Raw genomic sequence first — 23,908 nt, forward strand, 5'->3', positions numbered from 1 at the left:
CCAAGGTCCTCATATGATCTGGAAGGGAATGAGAACATACTGGGTGAACACCGAAGAGCTGACCTGGAGGAATTAAGAGACAACGTGGTCGTGAATTGGTTATTACAAAAGGGTGGCAAGCTTGGGTTTTCTGGTGAGTGACTCCTTTTTTAGTTGCAATATTTCTGAGTAACATGGGCGATTTTCCTAGTCATTGATTTTGTCTTTGGGCTCGTATATTATCGCTCCAAATAAAGATTCTTCTAAGACGCCCGGACAAGCAGCACCTGTAAAATGTGAGGCTTGCCTTCGGCAATTTCATAAACTAAATGAGTGGTCCTTGTGCAAGTTGTAAAAAAATGGGACGTTGGGTAGCTTGGCACGAACAGACGGTTAATCGTAAACAAATTGATTCGCTATTTCTCGAGAGACATTATCAATGAACATAAGGTGGTTATGGAATTTGGTATACTGATTGGTAAGAGTGGCCCCAGAGGCGGAGCAGGATAGGGTGTAATTGAATAGGCTCATAATAAAGTAAAGTTGTTCGTGGGCAATAGAGTTTCGCCATTGCAATATTATAAATGGGTCTGACGTTAACGAACAACGTTTGAGTCTATCTTCGCTGACATCAGAGCTGGAGTTCAACACGTACCTTCCAAATGTGTAGGGTGATCTCGACCGAAATCCTTATCATGTCAATGAAAGAATCTAAGCAGGGAACCCCCCATCAGTTAGGGGGGCAAGAGAGCTAAGAAGCCGACGGAGAGAAAAGCACATACAAGTCATACCTAACATCCCACCCTTCCACGAGAACCAATTTAGCACACTCCAGATGGACATCTCCCTTATCTCCCTCAATGACAAGCTTACCAACAGACCCCACAAACTTTCCACGCCACCAGCATTGCAACACTTCATCAAACTATCCCTGAGCTCTTCATCCAAGTCTGCTACTGGGCGCCTATCAAGGTTATCCTCAATTGTATACGGATTGGGTGGGTAGCTAGGAACAGGATTCCCATGTCTATCAAGAAGCTTGACGTTTCGTTCGGTGCACTTGGCAGCCCAAGCAGCCCAGAAACTGGTTTCGGTACGCGCGGCGAGTGGGGTGCACCAACACGTTCGCCAAGAGTTGCATTTCCCATCCTTTAGTTCGAACATGTCAGGATGACTATCGAGCAAATGAATCGATACAAGAGAAGGGAAGCGTTTCTTTTGTGCGACATCGTCGAGGCGCGCCCGACGCCTAGCTGTTGAGGTAGGAGGTATATGCTGAACTTGGTCCTTCACGGTGGCAGACACAGGCTTGAATCCTCCGAGAATCATACGAAGATGCCGGTCAACAGTGCAATGTCGATGGCTCAAGGTGAGTTGAGCCCTTTCACCACTGCAGACATGCCGATAGAGCCACGTTGACCTGCATACTCGCCTCGTCCTGGATCGGTAAGCGGGGTCACGAGCAAAGGGCGGCTGCATGAGAGACATGGCGCCTCGGAATTCGCTTGAGAGTAGCCCTCCGCGCGCCAAGAAGTGTCGCGGAGGCCAATTCGTTCGATATTTAGGTGATGCGGGATGAGAAGTGGTGACGTATGAGCGTTGGCACCTCCTCCATCATCAGAGTCGCTTTGAAGGAAAGAGAAAGAGGGCGAATGCAACGCGAACCATCGTGCGGACAGAATCAATTCCTTCAAGTTGGGACAGTGCCCCAGGATAGTGGGTACATGAACAAACGGTCGTACGGCCTCTTCTTCCAGTAACGTCGTAGACCGAGGTGGTGGAATATCTCCGGGACAGATGCGAAGGTCGAGAGAGAGGAGCTTGTGCCCGTGTGAAGCAAAAAACGATTGCAGTGCCAGAATGGCATTTGAGCCAACAAGAATTCCGATTGGTTGAGCGGTCCGGATAGTAAAATAGGCAATCGACGGGAGATCGGTACAGGATAGGAGGGATAGGTGGGCGTGATTTTGTTGCGATATACACAGGTCGAGGGAAGTGAGATTCATGAAAGGGAGTAAAATGATCGATAAGGAAGGCGGATTTGGTAGCTCTGCTGGGGAAAAATTAATTCTCGCTTCTGAGTCATGTATGGTGTAACATCGGAGTGATCGGAGATGATTCACAACTTCGGGATTGGCGATGAGGTCATCTACGGCGGGTCCCCCGTAATTCCATTCCAATGATCGGAGTGGAGTGTGGTCATTTGCTAGCCCCTGGGATGATGCAGTAGCCAAAGCGAAACATCAAATTCGAACGTTCGTATGGGTGGCATCCAAAAGGATCTCTAATCGTGGGCAGCATGCCAATAGTCTCCGTAAATACTGCACGATGAGTGAATTGACGTCACCGCAGTTAGCGTCATACGATACCAAATCCAACACTGTCCGCCCGCGTACGGGTTTGTAGTCCATGACAATAAGGTTGATGTGAGTTATCCACCACCCTATTCCATTTGAGCGTCCGTCTGCTACGGCTTCATCGTGCGAGCGCTCAAGCATGTGGACGAGAGGCCGCAATTGACTAAGACGCCGGACGACGAGGTGGGCAAACAGGAAGCGAGAGCTGAGGTGATTCCAAGAACGGCAAACAAGTGAAATCGTCTTCCTGGTGCGCTGATGTTGCGGATAAAAATTTTTTTCTCTTAGTTTGAAGACCAAGGACCGAACTATGTCAAAAAAATAATGGTATTTACCAAAGACTCTGTGAAAGCGTTGAATGCGTCTTTGGGATGCTTATCCGCGTCCTCGAATGCATCGACGAAACCGTCCCACCATCTCGAATCAAAAAACCGTTCTATGGAAGTGGCGTGTCTAAATATCGCAAGCCATAGCTCTGACGGGAGGTGCTCCGTTGATGACGCCGGGTCGATCGCTTCTGGAGCGCAGTCCATTCTTGGGTTGGATCAGAAGGCGGCGGAATACGTCGCTAGCCCCAGCGACTGAGCGAGCGGTTCAGAGAATGATGCGAGGTGAAATTCTAGTAATAAGCAAGAGATGTAAAGGGGGCGAGGGGTTGGTCGCTCAGATGAGAAGTCGAGTGGGATGAGCGAAGTGGCTAAATGAGAAGGAAAGAAGCATGCAAGGGGGGGAAGGATGGGGTCAGAAAGGGGGTTTCGATGGCTATAAGGATACTGAAACATGCATACGGAGGAAATTGATGAGGATGTCTTAGGGGCATGGGCCAATGAGTAATTATTAATAACTGCACAAGGACATCAGTGAAGCAATAGATCGGACTGTTTGAAGTCATGGCTAGCGCATCCAATTATGTCCATGGAATGCCCGACAAAAGCAAAAGTGGAGGGGCGAATGACGCAGAGCAAAATTTCCGAGATGGACTATTGCGTACTCCAGTGACGATCGCGGCTACAGAGGGGCTGTGCAAGCAGAAGCGCTGAGGGCGACCAGAATGGATATGGCTCATCATTGCCCCACAGGGCGCACGAAATAGATAGCTTTGAGACAATCCAGTCCCCAAACATGGAGCGATTTCTCATGGCAAACGATTCCCACGCTTTATTATATTGACATACACACTTGTACTTGTCGACGTTCGCCGCGAACTCTTTCCCTAGAAAGTGCCCTTGGTTATGTACAGCTTTTGGATGCACTTACACTTAATCTGATGGTATCAACTGCGGAAGCGAGGACAATCATGGTGTTTTTCAAAGCTTCAATATTGCCGATCAGACCGTAACTGTTCTTGCGGATATATACATGTATGCGTTGAGTATGTACGCTTCATCTTTTGTTACTTTGTGGATGGGAGCCGAACTCCCATAACTCGATTACCTAACGTAAATTAATGGATGATTTGCGACGTGGTAACCGGGCATCGATCCCTCATGTAGCCGGGCTATGCAATGTCATGTTCACTGTCATTTTTACATCCCGGGTATCCCCCACGTACTACTACATCACTAGAGTGCGTGCTGTCACCTGCACAGCATTTGATCCAAGCGTTGTTACACGAACGAATCCGCATGATTCGCTATGGTACAGGAGGTGAAGGCGTGTGCGTTCTTGAATGGAACATGGTAGGGTGTTACATTGTACACAGAGAGAACGTACAAAAGTTCTTTGAGTGCATGAAGTTCAGTCAGTCATGTATCAGACCAGAGCGGAGTAATGGTGCTTACAGAGGGCACGTTTGGATGAGATGCGGATGGGCCGGGTCATCGCGAGTTAACGGTTGGACCATCTCCGAGATAATCGACACGAATGCTGCTCTGTCGAAGCGGGCCTCAGACAGTGACATCGCAAACGGAGTTCGGGTGAAATAGTAGGTTATGGGCGGATCCCGAGAAGAAACACCAACATCCAGCGGTGTGTGATACATGAAGTTCTCTCCAAGTTACACTGTCGTCGAGTCCAACTGGGAGAGGCGCTTTGAGGCGCGTTGACGCTTTTGTTTTAACACAAAACTCCTTTGTAGGACGGCGTTGCCACTCAGCATACGATGCGCTATATAAATTTTTGGACGCTCCACTGAGGTGAGAACAGTTTCTATTTTTTCTTCTATTTTGCAACTCATGTATAACACATGTACGCGACATAGGTATTTACAATATTAGATCTCTTATTCGAGTCTGAGTCTTACGCGACATAGACAATTATCATTCTCATATCGACGATAATCCAACGAATGATAGATCATCATTGTGAAATGGAGATAAGGAAGTTATCCAAAGGAGATAGATGACGACGGATGTTACTTACGCATTAATTACAGATTACCGTGCACAAGGGCAACCATAGTAGGCAGGATACCGGCCTCTATCTGAATAGAAAACCATAGGATATCTATGGGCAGACCCTTACACCTTTTAACGCGTATGCAACATTATGAAAGCGCGCTGTGCAGGTAACTAGTATAGCTGCCCGGCCAAGTGACCTGCATGGCTGGCGCCCCCTCTGGTTAGAGCCCGAAACAGAAAGCAGGTCGCTTCACTCAATCTCATGGATCACATCATAGGTCCAAGAGTGGACATGTCGAGTTGAAAGCCTGAGAGGGAGTGTGAACATTCGTTCAGAACGACCGGGCTAAATTTAGATCGATAACAAGAACCGAATGCGTTTATGATTCCAATCCTTGAAATCAAATCACTTAAACGTTGCCATTTTGAGAGAACGCAACTCACGACTTCTTTAGATTTGGTCATAGACTGCCCAAGCGTAGCGAGACCAATTTTTGGAAGTCACTTGAAAATGCTCTGCTGCGTCGCTACGACCTTACTTGGCTGATGACCTTCCATGTGCACGAGCGCTGCTCTCACCCAACCTCCTGTGTGGCACACCATCCCTCTTTCCTAATATAATTTTACTTTAAAAGGTCATTCGACAGATTATACCGTTTATACCCGGCCCGGCCAGGGTTGGAAATTTAGAGCTTTCCGCTCCACCCACTGGTCAGTGCTCATAAAAGGCAGGCAGAGCCTTTACTTCCTTCGAGTCCACCGTGACATAACAGTCGAGCCAATGAAGGGGAGAGAGACGGGTCCACCATATAAGACGGGCGAAAAGGGGGGGTTCCCCGTCTTGCTCGTTCACACTTCCCTTCTGGTAGGAGTGGCCTAATGCTAAGGACCCGGCCATTGATAGGGTGCCCGCATTGCCATGCGCCACACGGCATCTGATTTACGTTTGTTCTGGTCGTCACATTCCATCCCATTGGAGGGTGTAGCCATTGAAAGTCTCTGCGAGATCGATTCCGTTTTTATCTAGAGATAGGATCACTCCTAATGCGTGCAGAAGCACGATGAATGATGAGTTGGAAGTGTCCCTTCCCCGCTGCGACCCATACCACAACTTTGTTGGAGTCAGGATCAGATCTAGGTATTGTACCAGGACGGGGAGATTGACGACAGTACTGGTTGGGCCCAAGCAATAGGGACGAGGAAGAGCAGAGAAGCCAGAATAGAAGAGGGAATCATGTTAAATGAAGCGGCGATTGCTTTCGTAAAGCCTCACAGTTGGCGAGAGATAGCAGAGAGTCATAGAAGCGGCGTTCCGAGGGTCAAATTTTTGGAAATAGTTCTTATCCTTAAGGCACCGTACGTTGTATATCGCGCGATTGTCTGGCACAAACTACATAGCCACGAGGAGCTGCATTCAAATTCCCGCTAACTCTGTAGGGGGTCTTGTAAATTTTCGGTCCCGAATTGAATGCAAAAACGACGGGGTCCTCTATTATTACAAATTGCGCTTTAATTCTCTTCTTTCACTCCTCTCTTTGTACTCATCCAAATACATGTCTTATCGAGCGAAACGTTCTGCTGCGTCAGGCGGCGATCACCAGTTATGAACAGTCTAACAAATCAACTCGGGATGGTTGATTTGACAAGCGATTATATAGTCCCTTTTCCCACGTGAATTTTCCCTTACGCCAAGAAAGGCGACCAAGCCAGCATCTTAGAAGCGTCCACCTAATCAAAACGATAAATATATGAAGGCTTTCGCTGCAGAACCATGGATGGGCGAGCATAAAATCATTTTGGGTTTCGATATTGGTACAACATTTTCTGGAGTATCTTATGCATATCTCTTTCCAGGGTGCGTTCTTTCTACTTTTCATGTGATATTCCTTACCTTGTATGTCAATAGCGGCCCCCAAACGGTCTCAAGAGTTAATGCATGGCCAGGGCAGGGCGCCTACCGAAGCGAAAGCAAGATTCCGACTTTGGTATGGTACGACAATAATAAGAAAGTAATTGTGCTTCACCGCTGCGTGATTCATGTGTACTACGCTGTTTCTGACCACTTTTGCATATCTTTTTCAATCAGGCTACCGCGTTTGGCGCTGAGGCGTTAAGCGCCGAAATGCAAGATGAAGCGGAAGACAATGGATGGATCCTCGCAAAGCATTTCAAACTTCATCTGCACCCACAGACTATGAAGGAGAAGTATAATTTGACTCTTGATCGTATGTGCTAGTCGTCGTTGTCGTCGCCCCCCCCCCCCAGCCCAACACTCACCAATTTGGCCGCCTTTGGCACAGCCCCGCCCGAGGGTGTTCCCCTTTCGACGATATACGAAGACTTGTTCGGTTATCTCATTAAGCACACTCAGGACACATTCATTCACCGTGTCCTCGATGGGGCTCGTGTATGGAAGACGTATATCTCCTCTGCCGATGTTGTCATTGCTCACCCTAATGGATGGGGCTTGAGGGAACAAGACTTTATGCGTAGAGCGGTAGTGGCCGCTAATATCGTCCCCGAATCTGAATCACATACCCGAATCTTCTTTGTCACCGAAGGAGAAGCTTCTGTCCATTACTGCATGTTTCACGCCGACTTAGCATCACAACTTAAGGTGAATGCTCCCTGCCATTCGTAACTTGACAGGACTTCATCGTTCCGCCCAAATAGCCAAACGTGGAATTTGTTGTTTGTGATGCGGGTGAGTCGCCAAAAATTGATTCCATCGAAATAGCAATGTCAAGTTAACTTCGAGACAGGTGGGTCGACAGTCGATACAACCACTTACTCGGTGTCGGTAGTCCATCCACAGCTTCAGCTTCGCGAAGCAAAACCATCAGCTTGTATTCAGGCAGGTGGTATATTCGTGAATAAAGCTGCAGAAGACTACTTCAGCCGCGTATTCTCAAACCCAGAGGCGAGCCTTCGGCCTGATGAAATTAAGGACTTTGTCCAGCATGCTATAGACGATTTCGAGGCAAACGCCAAGAAAGCCTTTCAGGACAAGGACATAACCAGTAAAGGAAGCGTGGACATAGGGCAGAGTCGATACACCAATCCGGTTGTTGGTGTGAAGCGTGGGCGGATGATGCTGGATGGGTAATTTATCGCCGTCTCTAAAGACTAGATATCGCTGATAAATGAGTCCTGAAGATCAACCATCGAGACATTCTTCCGACGGGCCATGGACCAGATTGTCGACTCTCTGAAGGAACAAATGTCTGGCATCAACTGCAAGCATATTCTGCTTGTCGGAGGCTTCGGGGAGAACCTATGTCTGAGAGAAACGCTCAGCAGGGCTTTGGGGAAAAGAGACACTCAAATTGTCACTGCAAACGACTCCACGTGAGTTTTGATTCTTGCACTCATAACTCTTCTCCGTGATCAACCCTTGCAGAGCTAAGGCGGTGTCGGATGGTGCGGTTATTTGGCGTGCTGCATCCTCAGTCGTTGCACGAGCTTGCCGCTTCCAGTATGGAATCTCTACGAGCGTGAAATACGATTCAAAGAACCCGCTGCACAGTGGGCGCTTACCTTTCAAAGACATTGATGGGTCCGAGCTAGTTTCTGGGGTGTGGGATCCTATCGTCAGCCGCGTAAGTTCGAAATTGTGACAAACGATGTGACATGTTGGTAATGATTTATCGTAGGGGGACGTTCTCCGGCCAGATGAAGGGGTTTCGAAGGATTTCTTCCAAAATTGCGAATCCCCCAATCCTGGATGTGTCTTGGATGTGATATATGCCAATACTCTAATTGGTCGGAAAAAGCCGTACTACTCAAATGATGAAAACGGTAAAGATCAGAGGGTTCCTCGTGCAGATCAATGACTACTTAAATGCCTATCATTTGTTCAGACAACCCTGCTCCAGGGTTTGAAGCGGTGTGCAACGTTTCTGTGGACCTGAGCAGGCTAGCTGGACTTCTCGAAAAACGTCAGGGACCCAAGGGAACATACTGGCTATTGAATTACAAGATTGGCATCCAATTCGGTGGAACAGAACTTCAAGCATATCTTGAATGGAACGAAGGTGTGAGTGTAAATTATCTTCTGACACCATCTTGCCAATCTTACTATAATCTCAGGGAAAGACGCGCAAGAGCCCGGCTCAAATCATCCCAAACTCGGTGATATGATCGAATTCCGTCGTTCAGATAATCCTTGTTTCTCATGATTTCGTTTGTCATATACAGTCATTCACGGCCAATGGTTCACATTTTGTAATTTTGAGACTATGACATTGGATCAAAACCAAATACAAAATTTTTACGATGGATAGTAGCCAGGCTGGGTATGTACATATTACCGAGAGATATAAAGAAATGGATGAAAAATGAACGAGAATAAAAGCAGACAAGGAAATGGTGCTTTCCCGGCTCAATGGTTCAGTGTGACGTGGTGTGACAATTAGTTCACATGCCGAACCGATAATTCAGTAATATGGCATGAAGCAAGGGTTTGCAGAATATTTGCTCTACTGCTTGAGCTGCTTTTTGCTTGTGCATTCTAAGGGAGCCATTACTGATACTGGTGAAAGCAGCAGGCACAGAAAGGAATAAATTTGAGGTGCTGAATTGGGAAACCCGGATGTAAGTATACCCAAGTCTGACAAGTGCTCATTCACCACAACAAACAAACATGGGCACATGCGCCAGTGGCCTTCTGTTCCTTGGTAACACACCAAGCTGTAGGACACACTGTGATGTCATAGCCATGTTTCTGGAGAGTGCAAGATGCATAACTTTTGTGTGGACCATTAACTCGTTGAACAACTGCTATTACTCCTTCATTTTATGTCTGATTTGGTCAAATTTTTGCGTAGTCATAGCCATAGTTATAGCATACAAGTGTGCAAAAAAATAAAAAATCCGGGGTGAAATAAGGATGTTACATGCAAATGAACCATTGAGGGGTGTACTTTAGTAGAGGCTGGGATCTCCACCGGTCTAGTAGGATGAGGTTAGCGAGTTATCCATTATAAAAATTGAATGTTATACATAGCCAAGAATGGCGGCGAGAAGCTGCATATAACAAATTAAGGAGGCTACGCCTGAACGTGGAGTCGGACAGGTGATTTGACAAGCGGAAACAGTTGCCATATATGGTGCCCTTTTCCCACGCGAATCTTACCTTATGCCAAGAACTTGACCAAGCCCTAGTAAAACGCCCACCTGCTTAATCAAGACGATCAATGAAGGCTTTCGCTGCAGATCCATGGATGGGCGAGCATAAAATCATATTGGGATTCGATATTGGTACAACATTTTCTGGAGTATCGTATGCTTATCTCTTTCCCAAGTGCGTTGCAGTTTCTACTTTTCATGTACGGCATTTAGCCCATCTCACCCCCGTGGTCAATAGTGGCCCCCAGAAAGTTGCGAGAGTTGATGCATGGCCAGGGCAGGATGCTCACAGAGGCGAAAGCAAAATCCCGACCGTGATATGGTATGACAAGGATAATAAAGTTAATTGGACCTCACCACTTCGTGATTGATGTTCACGCTCTTGCTGACCACTCTCACTCTTTCATTTCAAATCAGGCCACTGCGTTTGGCGCTGAGGCACTAAGCGCCGATATGCAAGACGAAGCGGAGGACAATGGATGGACACTCGCAAAGAATTTCAAGCTTCATCTCCACCCACAGACGATGAAGGAGAAGTACAATTTGGCCCTCGATCGTATGTGCTACTCGTCGCTTCAGTAGCCCAAGCAGGTTGACCGCATTCAGCACAGCCTTACCCGTGGATGTTCCCCTTTCGACGATATACAGAGACTTCTTCAAATATCTCGTTAAGCACACCCAAGATACTTTCACATACCGCGTCCTTGATGGGGCTCGTGTGTGGAAGACACATATCCCTTCCGCCGATATCGTCATCGCTCACCCGAATGGGTGGGGTTTAAGGGAACAAGAGTTTTTGCGCACAGCGGCAGTGGCAGCTAGCATTGTCCCCGAGTCCCAATCACACACCCGGATCTTCTTTGTCACTGAAGGCGAAGCCTCTGTCCACTACTGTATGTTTCACGCTGACCTTGCATCACAATTTGAGGCAAGTCTTCCCACAATACGATTGCCATCCGCAGCTCAACTGGGGCTTATCACTTCACCCGAATAGCCGAACGTGAGGTTTGCCGTCTGCGATGCGGGTGGGTTGCTAGAAATGATTCACATCAAATAGCAGTCCTGAGTTGAACTATAGGCGGGTCGACAGTCGACATAACAGCTTACTCGGTGTCGGAAGTTCATCCACAACTTCAGCTTCGCGAAGTGAAACCATCGGCTTGTACTCAGGCGGGTGGTATTTTCGTGAATAAAGCTGCAGAGGACTACTTCCACCGCGTGTTCTCTGATCCTGGGGCATATCTTCGGCCCGACGAAATTAAAGACTTTGTCAAGCATGCTATAGATGATTTCGAAGCAACCGTCAAGAAAGCCTTCAAGGATGTATCGAGCAAAGGAAGCCTGGACATAGGGCAAAGCCGGTACACTAATCCGGCTCTTGGTGTGAAGCGTGGGCGGATGACGCTGGACGGGTAATTCAACTTCATCCCTACAGACTGGATATGGCTGACAAACGCGTTCCGAAGGGCAACCACTAAGACATTCTTCCAACCATCCGTGAACCAAATTGTCAACTCTTTAAAAAAACAAACGTCCGGTATCGAGTGCAAGCATATTCTGCTCGTCGGAGGCTTTGGAGAGAATACATATCTGAGAGAAACGCTCAGGAGGATCTTCGAGACAAGGACTGCCAAGTTGTTACTGCAAATGACTCAACGTGGGTTTCGATTTTTATGTTCACGATTTTCTCAATGGTAACGTCCCTCCTGGCAGATCCAAAGCAGTGTCGGATGGTGTGGTTATTTGGCGTGCTGCATCCTCCGTCATTGCGCGAGCTTGCCGCTTCCAGTACGGGTGCTGTGGAATGTGCTATACGATTCGAACAACCCGCGGCACAGTGAGCGCTCGCCCGTCAAAGGAATTGATGGACGTGAAAGAATTCCTGGGGTGTGGCATCCTATCGTCAGGCGTGTAAGTTTGAAATCGTGATGAACGATGTGGCATATTGGTTATTATTCATTATAGGGGGACATCCTCCAGTCAGATGAGGGAGCTGCGGAGGAATTCTGTCGGTTTTATCAAACCCCTTCTCCTGACCTTGGATGTGTCTCCAGTGTCATATATGCCTACACCATACTTGGTCGGAAAGAGCCGTACTACGCAACGAACGTTGACGGTAAACTGTGGCCATGATTTCTCGTGAATATTAGTGACTCGATGCTTTTACTTTTCCAGGAAACCTTGCTCCAGGATTTGAAGGGTCTGTACCGTCACTGCAGATATCAGTGGGTTGTCTGGAGCGCTTCAGATGTGTCTGGGATCCGAAAAAAATATTGGCAATTGGATTTCAAGATTGGCATCCAATTTGGCGGAACTGAACTTCAAGCGTATCTTGAATGGATTGAAGATGTGCGTGTAAATACTCAAGTCTTCGATACCTTCTTGCTGATGCGTTTAAATGCAGGGAAAGACATGCAAGAGTCCGGCTCAAATCATCCCAAACTCGCTGATTTGAACACACTCCGTGATTCGACTTATCTCCGCTGTTATTTGTCGTTAATTTATGTCATGATTCCGTTTGTTGCATGTACCCCGTTATCACTGGGCCAAGATGGGCCTAGCGGGTCATCCTGATCATAGCATTGCTTGTAGGTTATGTGCGAGGGAGGTTCCCTAACTCGAATCAGACATTTTAAGCTGTGCGCACTGACTAGCGCACCCTGGATAGGTCAGGGCTAAGGATGGTCAATAAAAATGGCACAATTCCCCAGAAGTGGCACAGGATCCATGGGAAGAAAGTGGAGGCACGATATCGTGAAGTGTCCGAGCACAATTGATTCCATGGGGTGTGCTCATGCGTTGGAGTATTTCTGTTATTATTTTCCTTGCTGGATGATCAAGGAATAGCCAAGTGACTTCATACAAAACGCCACCGCTCTGCACTTCCCGGGTCCGGCGGGTCTGTCGATTTTCAATATGGCTTTGCGGTAACTAATAGTGACCTGGTGGTCGTACTACATGGGTTGACAGCGAGGAGAGGACGGATTCGGACGCGCGTCGATACAAGCGTGATGGCATCAGCATAGTGCCGATACACGGTAGTGTGAGCCAGAGGGCAATGATGACTGCTAAAGCAATTTTTGAAGTTGTCCCAGTGTCTCCCATTCACACCATTGGTGAAGGCTTGGGCTTGTACTCGCCGACGTGGTCGAGGGGCTCAACACTCAGCGTGCTACACAACATTGTTTCTATTCTCGGCGCTACCAGATTACGACATCCTCTAAATAATCAGCGATTCTGACGCAGTAGTCATGAGTTTTGCCATTGTGGATAACGTGGGTGATCAACTACGTTGCCCGATATGTCTCACAGTCATGGCAATTATTGGCTTGGCCAGCCTCATTAATCGGCGGATTCCAGTTGGGATCACAGGGAACCCAGAGTTGGAATTGCTGCAGAGGCAGTTATTATGCAAAATCACGGGCGAGCTGAGGATAATCCATGTTGATGCACAGAAGGCGTCACTGACAATGTTGATGTTAGGCGGTCCAGATTTCGCACGCATTTGACATCCCTCTCGTAACCTCATCTCACCTCCTCCATACGTAGAGGAAGTTGTGCACCAGAACGGACTCATAATCCGATAGTAAAGGATGACTCGGGAAGGTGCCAGTTATGGAACTCGAGTGGCCACCCGCGCTGAACCACTTAAAGATGTGCCTGATGCCAGGAATTGAAAGCCCTTGCAAATTGTGACTCCGAAGAGTGTAGAGCCCGATCGCTAGGGTTCAGGGGCGTCGCTAGCACCGATGAAATAATCACGATATCGCAACAGTCAGTCTGCGCCTTGGGAATGCGAGGGAGCAAGGGGTGGGTTCAGTATATCAGATCAGGAGAATAACTCTGCCATCTTCGAGGCCACAGCCGCCGGAAGCAAATCTGATCTCGGGAATTTTTTCCTCCATCACTTTAACACTCAACGTTTTCTCAGTGTCAAACATTCCATCTAGTCGACCAGATAGTAGTCGACCATTTGGAATAAAGCGAGCTTTAAATACAAATTATGGCCTCGTGAGTCGAAAGACCACAGCATGCAGAGTCCCCCTGATGGCTTGGCCCTTGGCTCATGGCTCAATCGGTCACCGATCTTGGACCTGTCACAGCCAAGATAGTTTACAGGATGTCCATGAAAATGAGATCGAGTCTAACTGGGACCAGGTTGTAGACAAGTACGTGAAAACTCCTTCCCGATCTAACATTTTCACCCCTTTTGTTCATGGGTCCACTCCTATATAATACAGCTTCGATAACATGGACCTCAGAGCCGAACTTCTTCGTGGCGTCTATGCATATGGGTGAGTTGTGATGTTCATGGGGTGGAGGTTTTCTTGGCATACCGGTGCCAACTGAGAAATTTCCAATATCGATGTGTAGTTTTGAGCGCCCTTCTGCAATCCAGCAACGCGCCATTGTCCCTGTCGTCAAAGGTCACGACGTTATCGCGCAAGCTCAGTCTGGGACTGGCAAGACCGCGACTTTCTCCATTTCTATTCTTCAAAAGCTTGACAAAAGCCTCAAGGCTACTCAAGCACTCATTCTCGCGCCAACGCGCGAGCTTGCACAACAGATTCAAAAAGTTGTCGTCGCACTTGGCGATTACATGGATGTGGAGTGCCATGCTTGCATTGGAGGCACCAATGTCCGTGATGACATTCAGAAACTCCAGGAGGGTGCCCACGTAGTCGTCGGAACGCCTGGTCGTGTCTACGATATGATTAACAGAAGAGCGCTCAAGACCGACCACATCAAGGTTTTCTGTCTCGATGAAGCCGATGAAATGCTTTCGCGCGGTTTCACGGAGCAAATCTACGAAGTTTTCCAACTTCTGCCCGCCGAGACACAGGTTGTGCTCTTGTCCGCTACCATGCCCGCGGATGTGCTTGATGTCTCCAAAAAGTTCATGCGTGACCCTATCAGGATTCTTGTGAAGCGTGACGAGTTGACCCTCGAGGGTATCAAGCAGTTCTACATCGCCGTTGAAAAAGAGGAATGGAAGTTAGACACGCTTTGCGATTTGTACGAGACCGTCACTATCACTCAAGCCGTCATCTTCTGCAACACTAGGCGGAAAGTTGACTGGCTGACGGAAAAATTGCATCAACGCGAATTCACTGTCTCCGCGATGGTAAGTATGTGCCTCAACGACTGGAAGATATCTCACACCTGGCTTTCCACTCTTCCAGCACGGAGACATGGAGCAGAAAGCACGCGAAGTGCTCATGAAAGAATTCCGTTCCGGATCGTCCCGTGTTCTCATCACCACGGACCTGCTCGCGCGTGGGATTGATGTGCAGCAGGTATCGCTTGTCATTAACTACGATCTTCCATCCAACCGCGAAAACTATATCCACCGCATTGGTCGTGGTGGACGGTTCGGACGGAAGGGTGTGGCGATCAACTTCGTTACCACTGAAGATGTTAGGATGCTTCGTGAGATTGAACAGTTTTACAACACCCAAATTGATGAAATGCCTTTGAACGTCGCGTGAGTCTTTACTTCATTTATTTGGGATCGCAAAGGCTAAGATTGTTTCATGTGCTTAGCGACTTGATTTAGATTCCCTCTATTTTTGACGAGCCAGATTAATACCGCAACTAAAGCATCGCAGCCCATCTTCGCTTCTGTTTCTGAAAAGTAATCTTCTTGATACATCCACTCACCGTTGCCCCTATCAACTTTCGAAATTGCCTTAACTGACTATGCCTCCGAACTCTGCATCCGCATTACGCACTCAAGCTCATTTCCGCTCAATGGCACCACACACTCGCCATTCAACGTCGCAAAGGGTGTATGAGTCACCGGTCGACGTAATTAAACGACTGAAGACGTTGATAGAGATTGTTCTGTTTTCCCTTTTTTCTCCTTTCATTCTTCTGATGGTTTGGGCATGCATTTACTCGTTTTCGCACTTTGTGACGGTGGCTGGCGTTGTCAAAATTGCTGTATCTTCTGCCTTAATGTCTCGTCCTCTTTTAGTTTTTTCTTTCACCGCTCTGGCTCTGTTCTTGTCGTTTGGTACTCACTCGTACTTCGCTTCTCCGCGGATGCCTTGTTTTCTTCGTCTGGCTCTCATGACGAATGCAGTAAGCTTTTATCCATACACGGCTCAAGAGTCACGACAAGTGAACGAATGAATTTGGCCAACTCTGCTTCAATGTGGGACAGTTTAAATGGTTACAGTTGGTACGGCATTGGGGCAACTGTACCCAAAAGCTTGCTTTCCGCCAAAGGATTCCAGATACTATATCTCGTGATGAATAATTGCCAGCAAGGGTGGCTTAGGTCACAATTTTATGTGAAGCGTCAACAGCTGTTGTAGCTTTTATTATGTGGATCCCGTTGCTGCCCCAATCCACAAAGCTAGGGCTCATCATATACGGGCTTACCCAGCCCGGTAAACATTGGGAACAACGGGGATAGAACGTTGCTTCACTCTCGCCATTCCGTTGACGTTGAAGAGTTCTGGCGTCCGAGTCACTGATTTGGAAACAAGCCCTCTTGGACTGCCGACAGCGATACTAGCCTTGTTAGGCTAGGATCACGGTACTCGCGATTAACAAAGCTAACGCTGATAGCCACTTTTGACGCTGGCCGGGCGGCACTTAGAGGGATAGCCTCTTCCTTCGTTATTATGTCCCGGTACGTTGACTTGACTGACATCCATTACGAACCTCTAATTCCCTAACAACCCAGAGCGAGCATTGCCAATCAAAGCGACAGTGACAGTGTGAGGAGAATCTCAAAAGAAGTGAGCGCCATATCCACATCCATGCGAACGTCCTTCAAGGATTGTTGAGCGATCATGATTCTCACTTTGACCTAGCCTTCCGCTCACATATGCCAAATACCGGTCCCAACCATGATGGTTCAAGGGGGACAGGCTTTGTCAACCGTCAGTCACTCATTCACAGAATGTTTGAGTCAATGACGCAACTTCGACAGCAGATGATAAACAGTCTCCTCAGAGCGCCGGAGACCCTGCTCGTTGGCGTTCGGAAGCGCTGTTCCGCTTCGCTTCGCCCACCCCGCCGAAGAAGCCGAGCTCCAGAGGACCAGGAGCAGGATCTGGAACAGGCTCGAGTTACGTTTTAGTATCTCCAACGTCTCCAGTTGCCAAGTCCCCTTCCTTGTCATCGGCTCGTGAGTTTAATTGCCATTGTTGTGGTGATTGTGACGAACATTGGCCCATCCCAGATTCAGCCAAACCACCTGACGTGCCGCGGGTTCCAACCCCCAGTACTGTCGTAGAATATGACACTCGGTCTGTTGTTTCGTACGGTAGGCGCGTGGTGTTTCGATTGCATAACCAAGCTAACTGTGAGAGCACATGTAAGGTTCAACGAACGGGAGAAACCAACCTCGCGGAACGACAAACTCAGTCTTCAACGCGGAGGCGATCTCGACAAACAGACCAGCCTCCAGAACCTCAAATCGCGGGGACTCCATTAATTCGCTCAAATCACGACATCGGTCTACCACATCTCCATTGCCCGCTCTGGACGAGGACCCATGCAAATATGGGACGATGCTCAGAAACGTTTTCAGGATCACATCAAGATACGTGACGCCGAGATACGGAGACTCAAGGAAGAAAATGCTAGGCTGAAGTTTGCTAAAGAAGATGCGGAGAGGAGATTGATTGATTGTCAGGTCGCCTTTTGGAATCGAGGCAAAAGATGGAAGCATCCATCGTGCAGGAATTTGATTATCTGTCCTCGGGCCTGAATAAACTAATGCAGAAGGATTGAAGAAATGGTGTTGTTGTATACGATTCCAGCTCTTTTTGTATATCGACTCCGGTTTGTTTGTACATGACCCGATGGTAGTCACATAGTTCTGTGGGTACTTCCAGACTCCAATGACAGCGCGTATGATTGTATGTGTGAACATGCGCATGGCTTGTCGATGGTGCCTTTAATCGTCACACTACAGAATCAAGACAAGGTCGCTGCCTGCGTTCCTTGTCGATCGAAGTACTTACGGCGTGTGATGCGCTTCCTCAAGTTGCGCACCGGGGATGCTCTCGTTGTAGTAGGCCGTATCATACCTTCTAAGGTAGACTGCCATAGGTGGCAACCTTACCTGGGACTACATTGGTCCATGACGGCCCGGGGATTCAATTGACGGAGATCACATATTGTGCGGGGCTTCCGCACCACCGCTGCTGACACTCTTAAAGCTCGGAATACCTGTAGCTCGCTCCGATATAATGCGCATCGCAGAGGCTCGTCCAAGCCCAGAGCCGGATCCCAGTTTTGATCTTTCACCGATTCACTTGAGAGTCCATCCACTAGGTCACCCAGGAGCCAAGCACTTCCTCAAAGTCTTTGGGCCGCACTGTCATGAGACGCTTGTTTCTCATTGCCATTTCATCCTCAAAGTCCTATACCCTAACTCAACCCATCCTTCAATCCCTTCCATTTACTCGATCACTCTCTTCGTACGTGCAATGGAAGGAGTTGCGTATACAACTGAATCCATCGTGGACCCGAATGCAAGGGAAATACACTTTTCTGCGAATTACATCGAGAAGAGCTCTGTCGAAGAGATATCAGGGGTTCTCATCCACGAACTTGTCCACGTCTGGCAACGAAATGGGAATGGAACCGCGCCTGGAGGATTCATTGAGGGTTTGGCAGATTATATACGCCTCAAATCTGGATTGGGAGCGAGGCATTGGACGAAGAAGAAACCTGAGAAGACCGATGGCTGGGATGCGGGGTACGAGCGCACTGCCTACTTTCTCGAATGGGTCGAGGAGAAACACCATCAGGGAAAGGAAAAAGGGTGGTTGCAACGGGTTAACGTTCGACTCGCGAAGGAGGGTTGGGGTAATTGGGTCTGGGAGGAAGCCGGAGCGAAAGATGTAGACGAACTTTGGAAAGGGTATATCAAAAGCTTTGAATCAAGTCAGCCGTCATCGCCTGAGAAGGCCCCTTCACTCGCTTTACCTACTCACGCCTAACAAGGCTAGAGTACGTGATATGTTGGAGAATAGCTACAGGGCATGTACACTATGCAGGCAGAGCATGGCCAAACCACTTGCCTCGACGGAGTCAACTTGCACAATGCAGATCTGCTGAGACATGCACGATACAAGCCCTGATGTCAAGTCGATCCATGTTATCATTGAGCTGTGAATATTTGATCATCAAAAGACCTTGCAGGTAAAAATACATCAGACTCCAATACCATGATGGACGTTGTTCATGTGATTGTAAATATCACCAGAAGTAAAAGTGCCCATACAGAACCAACAGATGTGGGCTTTACAAGCAACGCAGGCCATATGATTGCACCCACCCGCTTTCTGAATATCCACGCCACATCGAGGGCATGATCGTACATCGTTCGTCTTCTTCCACGCTCTGTAGGCTCGTTCGTTCGGGTCGCTTAGCCCTCGGCGCTCAGCGCAGGTAATTCCTGGGTGAGATTCGATTGCGCATGCTGGGCAAATATGTGTAAGGCACCCTTTGCATCGTAGAACGGTGCCTTCGGGTCCCGGCCGGTAAATATGCGCACAATTTGATGTGGGGCAGAACCTGAATTCTTCTGGGTGTTCCTTGATGTAAGTTTCTGCGGCGAGGTCAAGGAGCTGGTCCATCGCTGACGAACCGAGGCGAGTCTTGATGAGGGCGAGAGGCAGAGGTGCGTTGCATTGGTCAGCCAAGCAGGTCAGGGGGAAGGATGAAACGCTGTGGAGCATGTGGTCTAAACACTGCCCGCAATATTCATGACCACAGGCTAGGGTCACCTGGTCAGTCACATCGCACAGGCAGACGGGGCACTCAGCGCCTCCTCTGCTGACTTCTGGCAGAGATGACCCGATGTCGCGGACAAAGTTCTCGACCCACTTGAAGTCGGCATCCAATTGCAGGCGCACAGTGAGGGTGCGCTGACTGATGTTGACGTTGACATGGTCGTTGCCATAACGATCGCGAAGGATAATTAGTCCACGCTTCATGAGTTTCCCAAATTCGACTGGACCCAATGTGAACGAGTGTCGGGCAGTCCGCATTGTGGCGATCTGGAAAGGATAAGCTGACGCGCTTCCTGTTGAGTTAAGGGGTTTGGTGCATGAAGCAATATGTGCTGTTTAATAGGATCGCATCGGGCGTAAGCCCCTTTGGACCGAGCCAGATCACCAATTATGGCTCGTCCTCGACGTGCAAGCAACCCATCGTCCCAGGCCTTCGCTTTGTTGTCTTGTTCAAAGACGATCTCGCCGCGGATGAGACGTTCCATCCTCATCTTGAGTTGCCCTAAGGCGCGAGTATCTGATGCCGTAACGCGAATAGTGACTATCCGGGGCATGACGTCCGCGCCACCCTGATACACATACCAGCGCCAGTCATACTCTCCTCCAGATAGCTCCCCGCGTATGGAAGTAATCTTGGGTTCGATGGCGAAGTATTGTTCCTGCATGAGAGTGAACTTGACGGATTGGACGTAAGAGAGCCAGAGGGGGCTGTTGTTCAAGAAAGAGAACCTCTTGCCATGAAGGGTTTCTACTGCTGTCTGGGCATGGTCTGCAGATGTGTATTGCGCGGTAGCCTTCAGTTTGGAGGATGAAGAAGATGTAGGAACCAAGTTAAAGGACTCCAGGACTCCGGGGACGACTTCAAGCGCTTGAGCCAACTTCGCAGCTGAACAAGATAGCGAGTACTCAGGCGGAAGGATGATCACGTCATGACAGTTCATTAGTTCGATTATCTCAGACTTTGTGACGTCCTCTGCCAAGTCCGAAATGATCACGCTGAACGATGTAATTTGGGTAGGGGAAGGGATCTGGAATTTTGTGGATATCACCTTGTTCCTGATGGTGAATCCATTAAAACGCTGCGCGGCACGTTGAGCTTGCATGCGATTGTCGAAGTGTGCGAATGCCTTTGTAGTGGGCGCGAACCATGCCACACCGAGAACGTTATCTCGCAATATTCCTTCACCAGAGGCGCGACCTGGTTCAAGACGTGCAGTGACATTGTGGCCTTGGAAGGACTTCCCATCAAGTACCGCAACAGCGGCGGATGCCAACTCTGGGGTCTCGAACTCGACACGTGCCATGGGACGAAGCGCCTTCAGCATCACATAGAGCTTGTGTTCTCCGATAGGACGAAGTATATCATGAAGGGCAGCTTCCTCAACGTGTTCGGGCAGGTTACCAATGATCAGACAAGTGGAATCGAGCGTTGTGGAGATCTTAGTGACGAGTAAGCCGCTGGTCAACGTTGCTTCGCATCCAAGGATTGTTCTCGTAGTGGAAGTTTCATCCATTTGTCTGGACGAGATATGCGTGCTTTTCGTTATCTTGGCGATGTTTGTGCCCTTCGCAGTGGGGATAGGCGCAACGATTATATGCCAGTGGACATGACTCACCGTTGGCCGTCGCTCTCCAGTAACTTGGGTTGGAATATCCAGCATTGGGTGGAAGTAGTTGCATTGTCCCCCTTTGGTGCAGATCCTTGTAAGAAGTAGCGGCAAGGTATCGACTGGACAGATGGCGATGGAGGCTGCAACGCGTTACCGGTGTTCTGTGGTACTCTTTGGAAAACATGGGAAAAAGGACATCTGGAGTTTTTGCATGCTCCTCGCGCATAGAATATGCAAGGTTTTGGTGTTTGGAGGGGAGCAAATGAACCTCCATTTAGTCTAGGGCTTGACGAGTGCAAGAACGTGCATTCATCGCCATTCGAACACCTCCCCTTCGCGAAGAATATGCAATATTTAGGGGTAGAGCGACTGTTGTAGGCCATGAAGAAGGGTTCCGACGAACGCACCCAATCATCATGTGGTATTCAAGATTAAGCCAATAAGTATTCATCAAGCATGAGGCAAGAGACGTGATCCAGGATCCTATTAGGAACTCAAAGCAGGCAGAAAGCAAGGTGGAGAGCAATGCTGCTACTGATGATAAGGACTCAATTGCTGATACATCAAGGAAGGAAATAATGCATTGCACCCAGAACGGCCAGAATCGTAGTACTGAGATTAGGTTCAGTTTAGGTATACTGTGGGTAGAGATTCAGGATTGCAAAAAGCAGACAGTATTTACATCCGATATAAAACTGAGAGACGCGCCCTGGTGAAATGACTTTAGTATTCTGAATGTGCGGAAAGAAGAATGAAGGGGGAAAATATTTTCCAGTTCAGAGAGGAATACGTCACTCGCAAAGCGACCATGTAAGGTGCAGAGCGTCTCGAGTAGAGGTGTCAGAAATCTTTTTCTTTTCATCACAGTTGGGAAAAGGGGAGTGAGAGGGGTGCGATACTCACAGCATTCTTCATTCGGATGAAGGGAACCGACGACGTTGAAGTGGAAGAACAGTGGGAGGAAGCGAAGGTATCTGAGCATTATATACCCACAAGCATTCCAATTCCAGCTGAGGACGAAATTTGCATCCGCTCGATCAGCGTGTGCAGAACAAATTAGCGCCATATCTCAAAAGTCTGCCTTAAGACATTGTCTCAAACTGTACGTAGCTTCTGTTTAGACTCAGTCCAATCGTCCTGTCAAGTCTCTGCATTGCTGGGCGTCGATGATGACATGGATTGCAAAGTTGTGGATCGGATGAAACTGACTACCCCCGATCCTTAGAACCCATGGCACCGGCAACCCTTGTAAGCAAGAAGAGAAAGGTATTCATATCCCGCGATGTGCACTGTACGGAATTGAAGTTCATTTGCTAGTTTGTTGCTGATGGTGTCTTTCGTGCCGAATTGAGTGACTTCTTCACTCGTGAATTGGCAGAGGAGGGTTACTCAGGGTGCGAAGTTCGTGTCACCCATGCACGCACCGAGGTATGTTGTTAATTCATGTTGCTGGATAGAGACTTAGTCACTCCATGCTCTGCATTTGCTGCGATTAGATCATAATCCGCGCGACCCACACCCAAGAAGTTTTGGGCGAGAAGGGGCGACGCATCCGCGAACTTACGGCGCTCGTCCAAAAGCGTTTCAAATTCCCTGAGAACTCGGTCGAGCTTTACGCCGAAAAGGTTCAATCCCGTGGTCTTTCCGCCGTCGCTCAATGCGAGTCTCTCCGCTACAAGCTTCTCGGTGGTTTGGCTGTTCGTCGTGCCTGTTATGGTGTCCTTCGTTTCGTCATGGAGAGTGGTGCTAAGGGTTGCGAGGTCATCGTCTCTGGGAAGTTACGTGCTGCTCGCGCTAAGAGCATGAAGTTCACGGATGGTTTCATGATTCACTCCGGTCACCCCTCTCGTGAATTTGTCGACTATGCTGTTCGGCACGTTCTCCTAAAGCAAGGTGTGTTGGGTATCAAGGTGAAAATGTAAGTCACATCCGTTTAAGGTGTGGAGCAGCTGCTGAGATCACTTTAGTATGAAAGGCACGATCCCGAGGGTCGCCTTGGTCCAAAGAAACCTCTCCCCGACCACGTCACCATTATCGAGCCCCCAGTTGATAAGCTCATTTCCGAGCCAACATCAGAGCAGCGGGGTGCTCCCCTACCGACTGCCATCCCGGAAACAGCACCGGAAGCCACCTACCAGGAGGCATTCGGTGAGCAGCAGCAGCAGCAACCAGCCTTCTGAGGTTTTTCCTTTTGCTGTCCCATCTTTTCCGTTACATCACATGTATGTGCCTTGGGTTGTTTGTCGCGGTGTTTAATGTGCAAGTGATGTGTTGAATCGACATCATTCCAGCCTACGCTCCCTGCTCTACCCATGAACCACAATGCCACACCTTTAATATACACGTAGTTTGGTGATGTTTCCCCAGGCCAAGCCATTCCCTAAGGCAATATATGATTATGTACATCCTGTGCTTACTGGACAAGGAAACATCATGATTGGTGGTTGTTGACGCCTCGGCACCGAAACATGTTTGTGTTTGTTTCGGACATCTCAATTCCAATCAGCCGTTTCTGACAGCTCCATTTACTACATTCTACGCGTTTGACGCGTTTACCTGCTCTAGCTGGCGTCCATGACTCAGACTAGTGTATCGCAGCAGTCCTCTGCGGAGGATGAAGACCCCTCGATGGTCTCAGCGCCTCTTGGCGTCGCAAGGCTGATGGTTCGCATTCATGCCCTTACAGGTTGAAGTCACCGGTCAAACTAATAGTGGCTTTGTAGGAGTTTGGGATT

The 23,908-nt window shown here is 48.5% G+C and overlaps 8 protein-coding genes across 8 annotated transcripts; 6 read left to right on the forward strand and 2 right to left on the reverse strand.

Moving 5' to 3' along the window:
- Nucleotides 1-186: 186 nt before the first annotated feature.
- On the reverse strand, nt 187-2,869 carry EI90DRAFT_3013683 (uncharacterized protein; the record flags this gene model as incomplete). The annotated part of the gene is made up of 6 exons (XM_039056685.1): nt 187-266; nt 635-668; nt 853-1,369; nt 1,408-2,192; nt 2,235-2,591; nt 2,672-2,869. 6 exons carry the CDS (start codon nt 2,867-2,869, stop codon nt 187-189), a joined length of 1,971 nt encoding a protein of 656 aa, XP_038919944.1.
- Nucleotides 2,870-6,264: 3,395 nt separating this feature from the next.
- Nucleotides 6,265-8,965, forward strand: EI90DRAFT_2968350 (uncharacterized protein). Its single transcript, XM_039055620.1, has 12 exons — nt 6,265-6,275; nt 6,334-6,530; nt 6,582-6,684; nt 6,762-6,900; nt 6,976-7,292; nt 7,349-7,379; nt 7,438-7,777; nt 7,832-8,023; nt 8,076-8,274; nt 8,329-8,473; nt 8,536-8,711; nt 8,765-8,965. The coding sequence occupies exons 2-12, from the start codon at nt 6,424-6,426 to the stop codon at nt 8,813-8,815; spliced, it is 1,800 nt and encodes a 599-aa protein (XP_038919945.1). The 5' UTR covers nt 6,265-6,275; nt 6,334-6,423; the 3' UTR covers nt 8,816-8,965.
- A 1,118-nt stretch (nt 8,966-10,083) lies between these two features.
- EI90DRAFT_3043110 (uncharacterized protein) lies at nt 10,084-12,350 on the forward strand. The gene is made up of 12 exons (XM_039059228.1): nt 10,084-10,143; nt 10,220-10,358; nt 10,414-10,730; nt 10,797-10,827; nt 10,881-11,214; nt 11,269-11,436; nt 11,516-11,608; nt 11,641-11,713; nt 11,768-11,925; nt 12,002-12,027; nt 12,051-12,151; nt 12,207-12,350. Exons 2-12 carry the CDS (start codon nt 10,256-10,258, stop codon nt 12,255-12,257), a joined length of 1,455 nt encoding a protein of 484 aa, XP_038919946.1. The 5' UTR covers nt 10,084-10,143; nt 10,220-10,255; the 3' UTR covers nt 12,258-12,350.
- Nucleotides 12,351-13,833: 1,483 nt separating this feature from the next.
- Nucleotides 13,834-15,795, forward strand: EI90DRAFT_3279723 (P-loop containing nucleoside triphosphate hydrolase protein; the record flags this gene model as incomplete). The annotated part of the gene is made up of 6 exons (XM_039066700.1): nt 13,834-13,880; nt 13,906-13,971; nt 14,044-14,097; nt 14,177-14,927; nt 14,986-15,287; nt 15,347-15,795. The coding sequence occupies 6 exons, from the start codon at nt 13,834-13,836 to the stop codon at nt 15,357-15,359; spliced, it is 1,233 nt and encodes a 410-aa protein (XP_038919947.1). The 3' UTR covers nt 15,360-15,795.
- Nucleotides 15,796-15,990: 195 nt separating this feature from the next.
- EI90DRAFT_3043116 (uncharacterized protein) lies at nt 15,991-17,671 on the forward strand. Its single transcript, XM_039059229.1, has 8 exons — nt 15,991-16,442; nt 16,497-16,528; nt 16,627-16,695; nt 16,749-16,943; nt 16,998-17,081; nt 17,138-17,340; nt 17,361-17,453; nt 17,480-17,671. The coding sequence occupies exons 1-8, from the start codon at nt 16,435-16,437 to the stop codon at nt 17,549-17,551; spliced, it is 756 nt and encodes a 251-aa protein (XP_038919948.1). The 5' UTR covers nt 15,991-16,434; the 3' UTR covers nt 17,552-17,671.
- A 338-nt stretch (nt 17,672-18,009) lies between these two features.
- On the forward strand, nt 18,010-18,939 carry EI90DRAFT_3043118 (uncharacterized protein; the record flags this gene model as incomplete). Its single annotated transcript, XM_039059230.1, has 1 exon — nt 18,010-18,939. The coding sequence occupies one exon, from the start codon at nt 18,013-18,015 to the stop codon at nt 18,766-18,768; it is 756 nt and encodes a 251-aa protein (XP_038919949.1). The 3' UTR covers nt 18,769-18,939.
- EI90DRAFT_2656368 (uncharacterized protein) lies at nt 18,802-19,950 on the reverse strand. The gene is made up of 2 exons (XM_039053410.1): nt 18,996-19,950; nt 18,802-18,937 (listed from the first exon to the last, which is right to left on the reverse strand). The coding sequence occupies exons 1-2, from the start codon at nt 19,819-19,821 to the stop codon at nt 18,930-18,932; spliced, it is 834 nt and encodes a 277-aa protein (XP_038919950.1). The 5' UTR covers nt 19,822-19,950; the 3' UTR covers nt 18,802-18,929.
- A 2,453-nt stretch (nt 19,951-22,403) lies between these two features.
- EI90DRAFT_3118926 (ribosomal protein S3) lies at nt 22,404-23,353 on the forward strand (the record flags this gene model as incomplete). The annotated part of the gene is made up of 4 exons (XM_039063155.1): nt 22,404-22,439; nt 22,491-22,601; nt 22,670-23,091; nt 23,149-23,353. The coding sequence occupies 4 exons, from the start codon at nt 22,404-22,406 to the stop codon at nt 23,351-23,353; spliced, it is 774 nt and encodes a 257-aa protein (XP_038919951.1).
- Between the last annotated feature and the right edge of the window lie 555 nt (nt 23,354-23,908).

Source organism: Cantharellus anzutake (assembly GCF_015039405.1).
Source record: "Cantharellus anzutake strain C23 chromosome Unknown EI90scaffold_9, whole genome shotgun sequence".
Classification (NCBI taxonomy): Eukaryota; Fungi; Basidiomycota; class Agaricomycetes; order Cantharellales; family Hydnaceae; genus Cantharellus; species Cantharellus anzutake.